Source organism: Fukomys damarensis, unplaced genomic scaffold, assembly GCF_012274545.1.
Source record: "Fukomys damarensis isolate Sample0158 unplaced genomic scaffold, DMR_v1.0_HiC HiC_scaffold_16, whole genome shotgun sequence".
Lineage (NCBI taxonomy): Eukaryota > Metazoa > Chordata > Mammalia > Rodentia > Bathyergidae > Fukomys > Fukomys damarensis.
This window is the reverse complement of record NW_022900928.1, coordinates 124,574,954-124,592,599: the sequence shown is the minus strand read 5'-3', so window position 1 is coordinate 124,592,599 and position 17,646 is coordinate 124,574,954. Positions and strand designations below refer to the sequence as shown.

Genomic DNA, 17,646 nt, shown 5'->3' with positions numbered 1-17,646 from the left:
ATTTCTTCATGATTAAAGTTAATTTACAAGCAACCCATACATTTACAAAGATTTTTCTTCAGGCTACCTTAAGGTGGGACAGGAGCCATGGGAAGGTGTTATTAGCATGCTCCAGCTGCACTCCGTGGCTCTGTCTATTATCTTAGTCCTGTTCTCCAGGAGATATTGCATTTTAAGAAACTCCACTGACTCACAGCCTTCCTTCATAATCATTTAATTCACTTTTCTGTTCTTTAAAGCATTTTATAAAGGAAGTTTTTAGTTAAAGGAATGAGAATAGCCTACAACAACCTAAACAATATATGAAATAGCCTTAGATAGATGATGACTGTTAAAGAATCTATAATTATCTCTATATATTTAACAATAAATACTTCTAAAAGAAAAATTACCTTCAACTTTCCAATGGGTTTCTTTTCAATCATTCAGCTTAATCAGGGCTAGGCATTCAGGAGGTTCCCTCTTCCCCTCAATGGTATCCTTCATACTTTGAGAGTCCAGTCCTTGGGCTGACTGACTGGCCCGTGTGTAGCTCTGTTCTGAAAAGCCCCTCCTCTCACCAACATCTGTCTCTATTTCAGATATAGAACAGGCACTGAGCTTCTTCAAATGGAAAGGCAGTGCTAGGTCCAGGATATAATTAAAAAAAAAAGAAAAAAACAAGAGTGATAATGGCTCTGGAAAAAGTGGGTCAAGGGAGTTTGGAGGAGGGTAACCCTAACAGAGCCCTCAAGGCTCCAGTTCGATGCTCTAATCTGTCCCAATGGGTGACTGAATTTGAGAACTATAGTCCTCACTGTTTCAAATGTGAGCACATCATAAATTGCAGATGGATGGATTCTGATGTTTGCATTAATTTATCTTGGGATAGTTGGAGACCCTTACTGAAAACAATAGGCCATCAAGACACTCCACTTGATTTGCATAAGGCACCTTTAGATATATGTTCAGAAATGCTAATTTTCATTACTAGCACAGAAAAATTCATAGAATATGGTTAATAAACTACTTAATTTAGAATCACCCTAGTAGATGCTGCTTTTGGCTTAATAAAGAGGAAACAATGAGGGATGGTCAAGGTAAGTTACTGAATTTTCTCTCTGACATGGTTCTGTGAATCAAAAACCTCCTCATGCATTTGCTATCACAACCAAAATTGCTCCCATTTTGAATATCTTGTTGAGCTTTGAGAAAGATAATCCGGATGCTCTATTTTAACATAAAAACAAGCAAAGCAGCTTGTGGTCCTCTGAACTGATTAAAAGAAAAGTGATTCAAATTAATCACAAGCACAAGAGGAAGCTGAAACGAGAGAGGGTTATTAAGATACTGTCTGCTGTTTAATCTCGCCCCTTATCAACACATTAACCTTGTTTTCTCTGCCTGAGCACCAAGTCCTGCAGCAAAATTAGGTCAGAAATTCACATCCGATCAGATCAGTGCAATCATGGCAGCTGGACCCTGATGTGTGGCAGCTTTGAGTTTACTTCTAGATGGTAATGCAGAGGGCTTTCTTTCCTTTGCTTTTCCAAGCACAGGCACTATGGCTAGCTGTAGAGTCTTTGTACACTGCCTGGAAAGTATTTCTATATACTCTGAGGCTAGCTCTTGAGTAGGCCTAATCGCTGACCATTATGTTTCTGAATCTTTGTCCTTTTAACAATCTTCACCCTTGCAAGGGAGCTTCACCTCTGCTTCTGACATACAAATAGGATGTTTCATTTTTCTACATGGCTTCCGGGAAAACAGATCCAATGACATTAGCCTTTGGAGACCGAAGGAGCTATTCATGCTTCACTGAGTGGTCTGTTATTCCCTAAAATATAATTCAAAAATGTTCCTTATTTCCCCATAAGCTCTTCTATCACAAATCACGGGTATAATTCCAAAAACCATATATATCTAAAAAGGATTTATGGAACTATTGACTTTCATTAAATAGGAGCACTCTGTGCAATTACTGTTTTTGGTAAGGGAATTGTTTAAAGATTTTTCCAATATACAACTTTGCTATCACAAACATTTGCTCTTGAGGTCAACAATGTGCTACTACAGGAAAAGCAGCTATTTTAATTTTTACATTGTTTTTCGCCATAGTCCAAAAGATGAATTTTTGTAGTCTTCTGTTCTCTTTTCACAACAGAAATTCTGGAACCTTTAGATAAAAATACTTCCAAGTATACACACTAATATGCAATTGCATGTATTTTTGAAGGCAGCTGTAAGTAATCTAATTCCATTTCTGACTGTCACTTTTAAAGAGGAAATATAACCTCATATAGATCCCTCGAGGGCATCCACAGGGAATAGAGACATTGCTAATCAGCCTAAGTAGTCCTTTGTGTCAGAACCACTTTGCTCAAATTGAGAACTGTTTTCCAGGCTCACAATATTTGGGGAAATTTTACTAATGTAGCATTTGTTTCATTAGAAAAACAGTCCTGCCCCTTCCTACATTAGAAGTTGTGGTTGAGAAAATATATAACAGCAGCAATTCTTTTCTTGCTGCTTCTAAGGTAGGGGACATTTTCTATGTTTTTCAAAATACTATGTCTAATAACAATCTCAGGTGGTGAGGTAACTCATTCTACGATTCAGAGAAAAAAATGGGGTGAAGGACCTAATGGTAATTAGGACCTAGCGGACCTAGTGGACCTAGGACATGATGGCTACTTTTGGTGCATTGGATGATCTTTCCATTGCCCAATCAGTCCCCTTTGGGAAATGTCTTTTACTTAGTGACCTGAACAAGGTGTTGTCTATAAATAAAGAACCTCCAATAAAGACCAAGATTCACAGGTGCAGCTAAGCACTGCCTTACAGGTTGTGACCAGACTCTGATGTCATTGGTCAGTTAGCTGCCTTCTGATTGGCTGGACCCTGAGCCATGTCAATAGTTCGATGTGATTATATATTTTTCTTACGTTTTCCCTACACACATGTACTTGAACTCACTGATTGGAGGACATAGGTGTTCAATGTCTGATTTATTTCATATAAGCTTTTTAATAAAAAATAAATCTCATCTAACCATTCCTGCACAAAGCCATTTGTTTTAAAATAGCAGAAAACAAAGATAAAACAGGAGTTAGGTATATAGAAAGGAGGGAGTTCAAATAATCCCCCCAAATACATATTCTGTTGTTTCTAAAATATTTTAAGATATATGTTAATTTGTTGAATTATGTCACTAGTTTTTTTTTTCTTTGAAAAGAAAGGTTTAAACTGGGCATGGTGGCGCACACCTGTAATCCCTGCACTCAGGAGGCTGAGGTAGGAGGATCAGTGTTAGTTCTAGATCAGCCTGGGCTACAAAGTGAGTTCCAGGTCATTCTAAACTACGTAGTGAGACCCTGTCACAAAAAACCAAAAAAAAAAAAAAAGAAAAAGAAAGGCTTACCCTATAAAAGGTTTGTTTTGTCTTTGTGAGAGTCTTTTATTGACAACTATTAAGTAACTTTTTGGACATTCTTTTAAAATCCTAATACACAATTTATTAACCATTGTTATTCTCTACTTAGTTTATTATGACATTTTGCTTTATTTTTCATAAGGAAAACTATTTTGTGTTTTCTTTATCAATATCTAAATGTATTGCATAAAATAAAAAATGAGCTATTGAAATAATTTTTTTCATTTTTCCATTAATTTTTCTCCTTTAAATCTTTCTTTCTCACCAAATGTTATGTGAAGCTGTTAAGAAAAGCACTAGCAGCATCACTTTTTATTTATTTAGTATTTTTCACTCAGCAAGCCCTTCCAGGAAAATCTCATGTGAGAAATGGAAATGAAGGAACAAGAAAGTTAATAGTGACAAGTGCTCAAGGTAGTTTAAAAATAAGGAACTGGACTCGGAAAGCCTAAGTGACTTAGATTCCCTGGGAAAGTGATGAGGATCTTCTTTTTTTTCAGAGATCAGTGTTTTAAGCTTCCCAGCTTCTGCATAAAAGGCATTTCAGCACATATGTGATCCAGAAGGTCAAGCATACAAAATTCTATTTCCATTTTTTAAGCAATCCTTGGCTTTCTGGGCATTTCTGAAATTGCAAGTGGAGAATTTCACAGAGAAGTACCATCAATGCCTTTTCACGGTCAGACATGCTTCATGTTTAGAGTTTGGCATTTACATTCTACATATTAAATCATAGCTTATACGGAAGAGGGCTTTTGGTAGACACATGAACTAGCTGTGTTCACATTAACTAGTTAACTACCCTGTGTTCATTATTGCCATGTTGAATTCTCTCTATTGGATATAAATCATATGGTTAAAAATGTTAAACTATGTGTTAAATTTATGTATGAGTATTCTGTGTTTGCTGCCCTTCCTGGAACCTAAAAATACCTGTATGATTAAAGTTTTGCTTTGGGTTTTCTTAAAATATTTAAAACACACATTCTCATTAAGAAAGTTGAAGTGATTCCAAAAGTGACGACGGAATAAGAGGTTATCATTATTTTTAAATTGTCAAAATTCCAGGACATTGATCATCATATGAGCAAAAAATAAAAGTGGATTTGGGCAACGATAATGCTGAGCTGGATTACTTGGTGAGAAAAACACTTGGTAAGATAAATATGGCCAGTCTTGTCATAGGGCAATGTGAGAGGGCTTGATCTCCTCTTCCCATCCAGTTTCCGCTTGTCTGGCTTCTTTTACATTTCTCTCCCCAACCCCTCTTCTCCCAACAATATCGGGACAGGGGAGAAAACTGAGAATTTTCAACAATCTAAGAAGCTCTACTAGCATTCTGATTCTTTCAAATATAATTAGACCTTTAAATTGGAATTCGAGAAAAATATCTGGGGTAGGGTGACTGATACAGAGCTGAGTTGGAGACAGCAAGACACATATCACATCTTTCCATTCTTGGGACAGTAATAAAATGTATGAGGGACCGCACTGAGGTTTGAGGCATACCCTATAAATGACTATTTTCCACAGTGCACTTGGTCGAATCTACCATGAGCACCTGGCTTTCCACCTTGCTACCTTTAAGGGAGTGAGTCCTACTGAGTGAGGCTCATGGCTGCAGGTGACCCTGCTGTGACATGCTCTGTTATCTTCCTGGTACGCTACTTTCTAAGGACAGCTTGGACGGAGGCTCCAGATCCTGCTGTTCATTCCATTCTGCAGCTTCAGTTTCTGAAGCATTTGGAGGAAAGTGGAAATGGGGCTGCTCAGTAATTCTGCCTTCTGTTTCCATACCTTCTAGTTTTTTGCAAATAGTCTTGTTTTGCTACACATTACGCTTCCATAGTTTGGCTCCTGATCTCCGTCTAGGCTATTGGCTTTGCCAGACCAGGTTTGAGGGCTGGGCTGCTTTCTACCCTTCCTTCTTTCAGTCGTCATTCATGCACACACACACACTGTGGTGTCTTTTCTTTTATGGTGGCTTAACTGTCTGTGCTCCATCCCAAATCCCTCTCTTCCCACCTATTCAAAAAAGTTCTCACCGTCAGTTTGTCTCCCTCTCCTCGGTCATTAATATTTTGCTTGCCATTGGCCTTATTTACATCAACATATAAATTATGCTAATACTCTCCTCTCTCTTTGGGATGAAAATGGTTTTTGAATTGCCATAAGTTGCACAAATTGTATGGGCTTCTGCAACCACATATTTTTATATTACTTCTAGACTCAGAAATCCTCTAAATAGATCTCTATATTCTGTTTCATTCCTTTCTTCCCTTTTCCTTATGACTTTTACTCCCAACTCTCCAGAGAAATTGTTCCTAACACCACTAATGTGGTCAGTCCTCAGGCTCCCTCATATTTGATTTATGAACAAAATCTCTAGCACTCCATACTTTGAGGCAGCCCAATCTCTGTGGGTCTTCTGGTCTTACCAGTCATACTGGATATCTCTGTTGTTACTATTGTGTGAGCCAATAGGCACCCAAAGAATATTTCTGGGTTCCCTGACAATCTCCATCTCAATTTAAGTCCCAGTTGTCTCCATCTAGGCTCTCAAATATGAAGCTTATGGACTCTGACTCTCATGTTTAGACCTCCAGGTTTAATTTCTATTATGTCAGATTGTTTTCTTTTTTCTTTTTCTTTTTTTGTGTCTCGCCGACACTCGAGAATCTCTACTTGAGTAGTTAAGCCCTTGACAAAGTTGACACCAAAGCTTAACCACTGTCACCCACGTGGCATCAACCTTAAATTTGATTCCATTTTAGTTTTTACAATTTCATTAAAGGGAAACCTTCTGCTAGTTGAAGCAACAGCAAACAAACAAAAAGCAACAGTAACAACAACAAAACCCAGCAGAACAACTTGAGAACCACTCTTGTTTTTTTCTCTTACTCAACTCCTGTATTTCATGTATCACAAAGCCCATAACTTCATTACCTTATACCACGTTTACTACTGCTGTCCTACTACAAAACACTGTGCTTTCTCACAATTAGAACAAATTAGAGGGTGATTTACTCCCAGATTTTGCACTATACTCAAACTAGCTGAAGTTTTATCTTTTTGCTGAAGGATGGATGTAGAAATAAATGTCCTCAGATAATTTATGGCTTTTTCAATTCAATATGTGAAATGGATCATTTTTATTTTTACAGTACATAGAATAATTGAGGAAAATATTACTTCACTAATATTAGTAACCAATTCACCAAAATCTAGATTACATAACGGGATTTTCTAGACCTCTGATTTTTCAGTAGTGGTTTTGCTGTGTCTCCTGCTACAATGTTCCTTGCACTTTAGACTTCCTCCAAGTTGTTGGTTATATCCCTTTGAATACTCAACAGTAAGCCACCTAAATTTTAGGCATTTTTGTCAGTATCTATGGTTCTTTAGGTAGAAACTTGTTAAATGCTGCTAATTAAACACAGAAGCTAGTTGTAGACATATGCAAATGATTCAGTAAGTCATTTTATTTACCTATTTATAAAAGCAATTAATTGTTGAGATTTTATACCAATATTAGGAGAGTTTAGATTATAGAACTGAAGTTATTTAGAAATCACATCAGCTATCCTTTCTGTTTTGAATTTTTCAAAACTCAGTTGCAAAACTAAAGTAAAATGTTCACGTGTACACAGGAGTCTACTTTCTTACTTTATTTACAGAAAAAAGTTCTAAGAGAGTATTATTTTCTACTAACTGATTGGACTAGTGCAACACCTTTAGCTTCTTTCTAAACATATATCATTCATCTTAAAAGAATATTTCATATTCCTTAAATCATGGTACTCACAGAGTAGGCGAAAGTATTAGTACAAAATTAGATGAGAAATCTACAATGAATTATCAGAATATCTTAACTTTTATCATTCCTTTACCCTGCTAATTGATACAAATTATTTCCTATATGTTGGGCTTTTGCTGAATAGAATCCAATGGCAAAGCAGGACTCCATCAAACAGAACATGGGTCTCCCTGTACCACAAAAACAACCACCACAACAACAATAACCCCCCCACACACAGACACCCTGAAAACACCGTAACATTCTTTTTAAAAAATCCATAGATTGTGTCAGTGCCGTGCGCAGCTTCACAGCAATTTGGAAGGCTGCAGTCTGTGCTCATTAACTTGCAGCTGGTAGGTTTGGCATCATAAAGGTAATTTTATTTGAACAAACCTAGGGCACTTGGCATTAGAGATGTAGTAGCCTTAAAACTCTGCACAGTGTGCACACACTGATGATTCCACCTGCCTTCCGAGGCTCACAGACCTGTAATTACTGATGAGGCCTGGTTGGTTCTATTCTAGGAAGAAGATGAACCCTATTGTAAGGTAAGGACTATAAACGAAGGACACGAAAGGTGGGACTTTTCATCAAATTGACGCTAGTAAGGTGTTTACGTGTTCCCTTGTGCTTTTACCATGAGGTAGTTGAGCACCAGCTCTTATTCAAAAGGAACTGATTTCTTGCCCCAGCCCATCTGTGCTTCCACATGCACACACAGTAAACAGCTTTCCTTAACTAAGGCAGGGATTCCTGCAGGTTTTCCTGTCCCTTCTCTCGTCACGCCTAGCCACCTCTGCTGAGAGACCCTTCTCCATCAGGTGATGCCACGGCCTCCGTAGCACTTGCAGATCACCTCAGGTGCCACCCTCGCCCAAAGCGTTGATTTCTACTTACCGTTTTATTGCTTCTTCTTGCCTTCGGCGCTTTTCATTCTTCTCCTTCAGATAGGCCAAGTTTGTTTCATTTCTCAAACGATCGTTCTCTCTAGCAATGTCGGATGCGTTCTGAATAACCAGGCCATCGTATGCCTTCATGCCCATATCCTCGATGTACTGTAGAAAGTTGTCCAAAGGATCTCCCTCAGGGTTCACACTCATCATCTTGGAGGGAATCATGTGAAAGGAACTCTTCCTGCGAGGTGAGAACACATTGCATCCTTAACTAAGTAGGGATAAAAAGCAATTTTCTGGTTATGGCCGTTAACATTTTGTCAGGTCAGGTTTCCATCGCTTATGGTAAAATCCATTTGAGAAAAAGTTTTATTAGAAATTACAGGCACTGCGGTATTTGAAGAAATATTAAATGAGGGCTACCTGAGCATCAGATACTCCCTCAAAGAAGCAACAGAAGCAGGATGAAGACCATAGGTTGTGTATTGCAAAGGGATGAGAAAATATAAATACTGCATGTGAAGATAAATATTTGGTTTACATAACTAGTCATGATTTTGTTTCTCAAAAATGTGTTCTTACACCAGTAAGTTATATCAGATCAAAGTTTTATGTATCTTTCATTGTCATAAAAATGTTTCTGGCCAATTTCAAATAAAAAAATTCGTTGGGAAAATCTTACATGTGTTTTCTTTAAAAATTTAAAATAAAATTTATACATCTGAACAGTTTGTACAAAACATTACAGCACTGATTCAAAGATAAAGACATTATATTTCTATTGTAATCTTTATTGAAGACAATTCCTTTTATATTATATAATGGTCCTCTATAATGGCTTTACCATACATTGTACTCAGTCAAATGTTGTAAGTCACCAGGACCAGGTTAATCCAGACCAGTCTGGTAATTCAAGTAGTGGGGATAAGTTGTTGTACCATCACTAAATAAAGGTATAAAAACTTAAACTACAGAGAATATTACTGAGAAACAATCAAAACAAAACAAAATTGAAAACATGGGCCTTTCAACCAGTAGATATTATTGTCATCTATAAAATAATAATGGTAATAAACTTCAGTGGCTGTCATGATTAAAACAAGTGTGTATGAAAGGACTTGGAGTAGAAATCAACAAAAATATGCGTTTAAATTTAGATAATATAATAAAACTACTAGAGAAAGATTGTCAGAAATGAAAATATTAAATGAATGAATGTGGATGTGTGGATGGGTGGATGGATGAACAAATGGGCTATGAAAATCTTCATGTCTCAAAAAGGAGGTTTCCAAATAATTGCAGCAAAGGTTTAGCAAAATTGTACTATAGTGAAAAAATGAAATAAAAACAAAGTTACATTAATTATATAATTTTTTTTTCTTTTAGGTTAAGATGGCTTTAAAAATTGGTACAACTGAATCAGATTTAAAAAGCAAAACCAATTACACAAGGAAAACATTTTCCAGTTAAAGTTATAAACTACCTTACATCTTGTACTTTCTTCACAAGTCTAACAGATTTATTTTGAAAACACATCTATTTAATGTAAAAGTTTCAGGCTTTCATGTCTTTCTATTACAATTCACCATCTTTCTCTTTTTAAACTATAACCATATTCATAGCCTAGATTATAGCTATGAGAATTTTACTTCTCATCAAAGTTTATCAGCCTTTCAGCTGCCAGTCAACTCATTTTTGAATTTAAGAATTTCTTCCCAAAGAATATGTACAAATGGATCCTGTATAGAATCATTTGTTGACTTAAATTTTTTGTTATGCTAAATTTGTATTGTTTTGCTTTTTTCTAAGCCCTATTGGGTCAGAGATGAAATGATCTTTTCAGTCCCACTGTCTAATATGATTGAATTGCATTTTAATATCATTCCATCAGATTAGATGCTTAAGTGGTGTGCACACAGAAAGATGAAATTACTCTTGCAAACAATTGAACTTTGGGGACAGATAAAATATTACCACTATCGGGAATTTGCTTCTACCTAGGACTTCAGTATTAGAGGTGCCTGGATAAAACCCGATCAGCCTAACTTTGTAGCAATTAATTTTACTGAAGTTAAGCCACCCAAGCTCGTGTCACAAGGGTTCCCGAGATAATGCCTCAGGCTGGTGACAATCACACCCAGTCTGCCCTCTAGCAAAATTATATATTTCCCAGTTGCATGAGACATTGTCATCCAGAGATTTTAATTTTCTCCATGAAGTTTTCCCCCAAGCTAAATGACACCAATAATTTCATACAGTTTATATACCCTATGTATTAACAAGGTTAATTGTTAACCTGTGAACATTAGTAGCATTAGTATGTGGTCTTTCAACTGTTCGGGTTTTTAAATTATTTTTGTTCTCCCAAAATATTAAATGATATTAACTCAAAATGTTTATACTAAAGATTGTCATATAATTTTTAAATGAAGAGGAACACTTTTGAAATAAAAATCAACCATAAGATCTAGTAAAATTTCACACTTTGAAAGCAGGACTGATTTTTCTATAAATACTCCTGTCATTTTTCAGAAGAGATTAATTCTATGAATATTCATTTTTTTCAAGTATTTATTGAGCAACTATTTTAAACCAGATACTAATTAAAGCAGAATTGTGTCCTTCTATATGTCCACAATGCAGTAGAAGTGAACAGTAATTAATTATATTATGTATGATCAGGGCACTGATTCAGGGGAACTTCATTATTTGTCCATACATGTTTTATTTTTTATCATTTTTAAGGGTAAACAAGTAGCACTTTGCAACAATTGTATGCAGCCTTCAAGACTTGACTAAGCAGCATGAATAGTGGCAGGTACCTATAATCCTGGCACTCAGGAGGCTGAGGCAAGAGGATTGCCAATTCAAGGGCAGCCTGGGCTACATAGTGAGATGCTGTGTTAAGAAACAAACCAACAAAACACTGACTATGATCTGGCCAATCTTTAGCCATCACATTTTTTTGTGTGTTTGCTCCTCCTTACATAGAAGCTAGTTTGTGATGGAGGGGAGGCTGTGAAGCAGCCTGAATGGACAAGGATGAAAAGTTTTGTAGTAAGGCCCAAATACCCAAACTAAGGAACCTTCGAGTCTATGAGGTGGGAACTAATTAACATCACTAAGTTCTATTTTCTACACTGAAAAAATGGTGGTTGAAACAGACTTGGGTTCTAAGGATTCAGTCAAAAAATGCATGTACAAGTGTTCAATAACATGATCGTAATTGTCAGCAACATTCCTAACTGATATTTTGCCTAATTCCTAACTGTGTACAAGATTATATTTAGTAATAAGATAACTCCTGGATCATCATAATTGTACTTTGAAACACAGATGACCAGGATATTTGAGTAGATCACCTTCCTAAATCACAGATGTACCAATGGGCAAAATCGGAATTAACACATTTCCCCACCAATCAAATGTTTCTTGATTTACTACTTATCCCTTGTCCCTATTGTCTACATCTAGAAAATAAGGGAAGTAGGACCTATGTACCACAAAGCTTATCCCATCTCTTAAATCCTTGGACTCTGCCCTTCCAAGCTAAAGGGATTTCTCAGGGAACTGAACCTTAGTTGATTCACAGTGATTAGATTCAAAGCCTCCCCAAAGAAGAGCGGACCTCGTGTTATCTACCTTGCTACAACTGTTACCATTGGATGTACTGAGGACAAACAAGTGAGACCATGGATCTTTTTGTCTTTCAGAAATAATTATTTACAACTAAGATAGGTGTTGAGTATCATATGTTCTATATCATCAAAGACTCAGATGTGGTTTGAATGTTGGACATTAAATCTAATTATTTCCCTCCCCTTGCATGGCATCTGTATGTGGGTATTCCACAAAGGCTGGACTAAAGTTGGCATTTTAGAAGACCATATTTGTTAAGAGGCAAATGAGGCCTGCTCCTCAAAGCCACACATTTAGATGTATCAAGAAGTAAGAATTTACTTTACTAAATTGCTAACTAATTAGGGTATGAGATAATGACACCAGAGTGAGTAGGACAGGGGAAGTCCTTTTGATTGAACCACTAAATATCCTCAGCCAGATTGGCTGAAAACAAATTAGAGATGTTAGCCCTGCCTATCTACTCTCCTGGAGTAATGGCTAGAAACCGGTCCAGTGTCTGGCCTTTATATTAAAGACAGAAATATTATCTTCAAATGTATAGTACTAGTCCAAGTAATACAGCATCCTGTATGTATTTCTTGGAATTTGTGACCAACACTTGTGGTTCATGTTAGGAAATCTTTCTGGGAAGCCACCTAAATGACCGGGTCAGAATCCCTACACAATCTGCACATCACTCCATGCCTTCATCTTTTCTCCACAGGTGTATTCTGCATTCACAACAAACTCCTTTTGTTTAATATTTAATTTACCATGTATAGAATTATACAGTGGTGAATGATCACATAAGAGCTACAAAGACTGGCTTAAGTACAAATGGTGGCTATAAATTTTTTTAGCTTTATTCTGTTCTTTCACTTTGTTGATTATACTGTATCCTATTGACCACACCCTTCTCAAAGGTTACTTTGTATAATATTGTTACACTTCCCCAAACTTGAAATTTCACTCATTTCAGCCAGAATACACCAGTCTGTGTCCATAGGCTTGTTACCATCCGATCTAAAACATTTAACTTTACACTGAGTTAATCGCTTTATTATTTTCTTCTATGTAAAGCCATCACTGTTCTTATCAATGCTGAACCTAGGGTTTAAAGTAGCATTACTTTTCTTTGAAATCATTTCTACAGATATAAAACTCTCCTTTATGTGCACATAGGGAATATAAACTAATTATGTCCAAATGGAATTTTAAGGGACATAAAATTTAAAAATTATTTTTTCCTGTAACTATTGTTTCTATTCAAGGAACACCGAAGCTATAACATTCCAGAATACTCATTGTTAAAGTAACTATCTATCTATATCTGCAATAAAGTTAATTAAATCATGCATTTATGTGGAATATATTCTCGGTCAATTAAAGTAACAATTATGAATAGTCTCAATTTACAAAGGATATTGAATGTGGTATCAACCTTTGTCTCGACTGAGCTCCCTATGACACAAAAGACTTTTTATTAGTTATAGGTTGTTGTTGAAGAGAAGATGTACAAAGGGAGTCAGATAAATATTCAGAATGCCAAATTCCTCTCACTTATATTTAATCACTTCACTCCCTTTTGCTTATAATTCAGAACAAATTCCCCCACTGGTGTAATTCTGTGCACTTTGATATCAACCATGCCTGTTTTGAAAAGCCTGGCTCAGGTGGATGTGTACAGCAGCTTATCATGTAGAGATTACAATGGACCTTGTACTTGCATTTTCCAAAAGCAGGGTCCTCTATGTATTGGGATCTTGTGAATGAACAAGTCCTCCCATCTTAGACATGCTAGATCTTTTTATCTTCTTAGTGCTCACTCAAAATGTCTTAAATGAAGCTGTTCTCCTTCTGAAACTTTGGTTTTGCACAATGTAAAGTTGTTGCAACTTCATTTACCTGGGTATTTGCCATCTATACTGATTGGTAGAAGAATCAAAAGCTCCGGTTTGGGAGAGAAGTACTCCATAAGACTGAAGTTCCATAGGAAGCTTTCTAAATTTTAGTCCATAGTTAACCCTGTCAGATAAGCTTATGAAAAGAATATGGTAAAATTCATTTTGGGCCATTATTACAATGGTAATTGTGATGAACAGGAAGAATGTAATACACACAGGAAATACACAAGCATTTTACTTTTACTTTGTATGCATATTTTTATTCTATTTGCAGATGGGAAAAGCTTCTAGTCTCTATCCTTTATGTATTTCTGAGGTTTTCAAACAACATTTGTTTTAATGCCGAAAGAATATATTAGAATTTGCTATTAAAATTTAATTTTCCCTGCCACTCCAGTCAGTGCACCCTTCCTGAGTCAGAGTCATATTGCGCCAGGCAGTGTTCATCCAATAAAAGTTTTCCAGGGCAGTTTTGACTATTATTTATTATTGGTCAGCAGGAAAAATACCACTCTTGCATTCTTGCATTCGCTTGACCAATTCAAAAACACATTGTGTATGAGATATAACTGTTTATGTAATCAAACTTCATACACATATGTAAAAATCATGCCAACTAAAATCTAAAATTTGATGACTTCACACAGTGGGACTAAATCTACAAACCAGATAGCCTGGTTATAATCTGTAACCCATATAAACCAAAACAACATTGTTTTTCTTATAAAATCATATAATCTGTCTTATCATTCCACTCTGATTATGCTTAAAATTTTATCCCCAACCCCACAAATGATCATGCTCATTTTCTTATCCTCACTGTCATCAAAATGCAGCTGTTCTGCCCAAAATGGGAAATGTTGAAGTTACAACCAAGAAAGCCTGCTGAAGGGACTACAAAGACACTGATTGCTTTTTTTTCTCAGAAAGCAGATTACTTTTCTGGGAGTTTTTCTTCACTATCTCTCCCTCTCTCACACACAAATTGGCATAATGGGCATAGATCATTTATATGTGGTTGAATAAAAAAATCAAAAATCATCCACCTTCCAGATTGTCACATGCCTGTCAAGAGTGTCTTAAGAGAATGCACATTTCCATGAATACTAGAGGCTCTACAGAGTGCTAGTGACTAGGGTACTTTTTGGAGCCATGGGCCAGCTGGTTCCAGACGCTTACAAGGCAGTATTTAAAAAGTAGATGCAGTCAGTTTAATAAATTGCTGACAATACAACCATCTAATTCAACTGAGAGTCTATGACGGATTTATTTCAAACAATAGCCAAGGTTCCTTTTCCTGGAATTTTTGCACACCTTTTTCTAAACTTTCCAGAAGCTTCAAGCTTTTAGACTTAGTTTTAGTCCTTTCTGAAGTTGAAACATTTTTATAAGGTCTGTTTTCTAATTCTCTAAATTGTTAATGTTTTTCCCAGAGTGCCTGTCTTTGCTGGACTGGATAACATATTTTGCATTTTCCATAGGCAAATAAAATAAATTATGCATTTATGCCTCACATTTCCCTCTTAATTTGTGCAGTTAGCACTTGGAAAAATATAAAAAAATGCAAGCAGTGTCTAAAATGTGCAAAATTAGAAATAGAGTGAATTTTCATTTTTGCTCTATGTACTATTCCACGGTACTTGATTATAAATTGTTGGATGTTAAAATGACTAAAACTATATCCTGTAACATCTTCAGCTAGTTATTCTTATTTCCTTACTGTATTTAGAAAAAATACATTTCTAGGATAGCAAAACAACTTTAAAATTGCCTGATCTGAATATACATTACTGAATATAGCGGTTCATCCAAACATGAAACACCTACATTTATTTAGCATAATATTCCCATATCATTGAAAAAAATCAGAATGGAGACACTTCGACAAAATACACATCTGTCCTGAGTAAAAATAAGTCCACCTAAAGTTCTGTAGAAAACATTTATTATGATGAGACTAATGACACCTTCTAAATATTGATCAATATTAAATTATGTTTCTCAAAGAAGTTTATATCTGATTAGTCAGGAAGAAGCAGTATCAGCCTTAGTGTGCATCTGGTAGTTTGACATTTTTGAGGTACTATGTCTTTTTTTTTTTGAGAAGGCAAAATTGGGCTCCCACTTGCTGACACAAATGTATTGAGAGACTATCATAAAATATTTATGGTATGGAATAGTAGATAAATAGGTGGCATGCACAACTTGAATGCCAATTAATAACCTGGAAAATATTTTCAATGCTGTTAATAATTCAACGTGGCTTATTTTACTAATGAAAATCTGGTTTTACCATTTCCATGGTAATGGAACTCAGTGGGCAAGGGAATAAAAATAGCCAGAGGCTTCACTGAAGCTCTGGATGCCTTCACTGTGGCTTTATTTCTGCTCCACCTAATAAAACATGCAAACTTCAGCTTGAAGTATCTCTAACTATAAAATCCATTGCATTTCATAACCAGATCGCTTGATCTATGCAGTGCCGGATTCAATTAGCATGCTTAGAGAATCTGAAAAATGAGATACATACCCAAATGCAAGTCCCCAGGGAGAGCTAAGTGCAATAATCAGAAGGTGACTTGTGTCTGCCAGAGCCCTTGCTCGCTCACGCTGGTCTCAGGGCAGTTCTGTAGGAGTAATCCAGCACCATAAGAAACAGACTTGTAGTTCAGCTCAGTTTTTCTTCAATTAAAGTGCATTGTATGAGGACAGGGAAAGTGTTGAATCCCAGGTTCTGCATCACTAGTAATCAGAGGATTCTGGATGTTCTTCCTATCGGATAAAATGGCCTTTAAAGTTTGCTAGGAAGATGCACGGGTGGAAGACAGGTGCTCGCTTCCTTAAATTGACATTCAGAGAAAAGAGGGCACAGCTAATGGGTGGGGATGAACACACAGCCCCTCTCCTTCCAGGTCCAGCAGGGAAGAAATTGGATGATTTTACCCACTTTGCCACACAGCTGATTACAAGACCCGAAGCAATCACCAGGCTGGCTAAGGTACCTCATTTGATTATATTCTGTGGAGACAAAAATAAATGGAAAAAAAATCAGACACGTCCTCCCTAAATGTCTCCTTTCGTCCAAAAAGCTGCCTTTTTTCCTTGCCACTTCCGTACGTAGAGAAGGTTTAGAGCAGTCTAGCTTGTGGCATCATCCCTCCCCCGTGACAACCAGCGCGCTCGCTCCTTTCCCTCTCTCTCTCTCTCTCTCTCTCTCTCTCTCTCTCTCTCTCTCTCTCTCTCTCTCTCCTTCCACTCCCTCCTCCCTGCCCCTGACTCCCTCCCTTCCTGCTTCTCCCTCGCCTCTCCAGCTGGCTTAGTCTGTTGATGCTGCTGCTGCTGATTAATCAGGGATTCTGAAACAAAGAACCTACCTTTCTGAAATAAGCAGTAATCTCTCTCTTCTCCTCCTGCAATCCGTCTGCACTGAGCGGCAAAGGTGCCGGCATCCTAGCACCTTGGATAGCTCCCGCTCCCTAGACCCAATGGAAAAGAGAGAAGCAACCGAAGAAATGGCAAGAAACCCGAAAGCAGGACCGTTCTACTTTGGATTTGGACTCCCTGGGGGCTCCCATCCTCATTAAAGGCATCACATCTAGGCAACAGAACCTCTCTCTTTTATCCAACTGAGCTGAAGTCTGATGAGTGAATAATAAAATGAAAGGAGGGTAAAGAAACCCCTTTACTGATAGCCACTATAGCACCAGTTTAGTCTTTGGAATAGAAAAATATGAATCCATAAAGAATGACTATTCTTGCTGCAAACGATGCTTAAGTTATAAGCTCTTCACCCCTGGTGAGACCACCAAAAATGAGCAACAACTTAAAAGGAACATCCGGATCTCAGTTTGATACCCTTATTTGATATCAATTCTCTCTCCTCCCTCCCTGCACAGCCCAGCCACGCACACAATTACTGCTGACGTACTTTGGGCTGCTGCTCCGGGAAAGAGGGGAGGAGCCTTTTAACCTCATCAAAACAGCTTCATGCCACCTGCTCCCACGGCATGAGAACAA

At 37.0% G+C, this 17,646-nt stretch overlaps 1 protein-coding gene across 3 annotated transcripts in view; it reads right to left on the bottom strand.

The window, feature by feature from the left end:
• Nucleotides 1–17,402, bottom strand: part of Nyap2 (neuronal tyrosine-phosphorylated phosphoinositide-3-kinase adaptor 2) — a 264,186-nt gene extending 246,784 nt beyond the window's left edge. For 2 of the 3 annotated variants that reach the window (XR_004517534.1, XM_010611770.2), the window contains exons 1-2: nucleotides 16,160–16,812; nucleotides 8,109–8,345 (exon numbers count right to left, since the gene is read on the bottom strand). Coding sequence is in view for 2 of the 3 variants with exons in the window: in XM_010611770.2 (XP_010610072.1) it covers nucleotides 8,109–8,329 (221 nt within the window). In the remaining variant the exon portion in view is untranslated. Of the gene's footprint in view, nucleotides 1–8,108; nucleotides 8,346–16,159; nucleotides 16,813–17,003 lie in introns of those variants that run through there. The other variant, XM_033764661.1, reaches the window with a different exon arrangement.
• Between the last annotated feature and the right edge of the window lie 244 nt (nucleotides 17,403–17,646).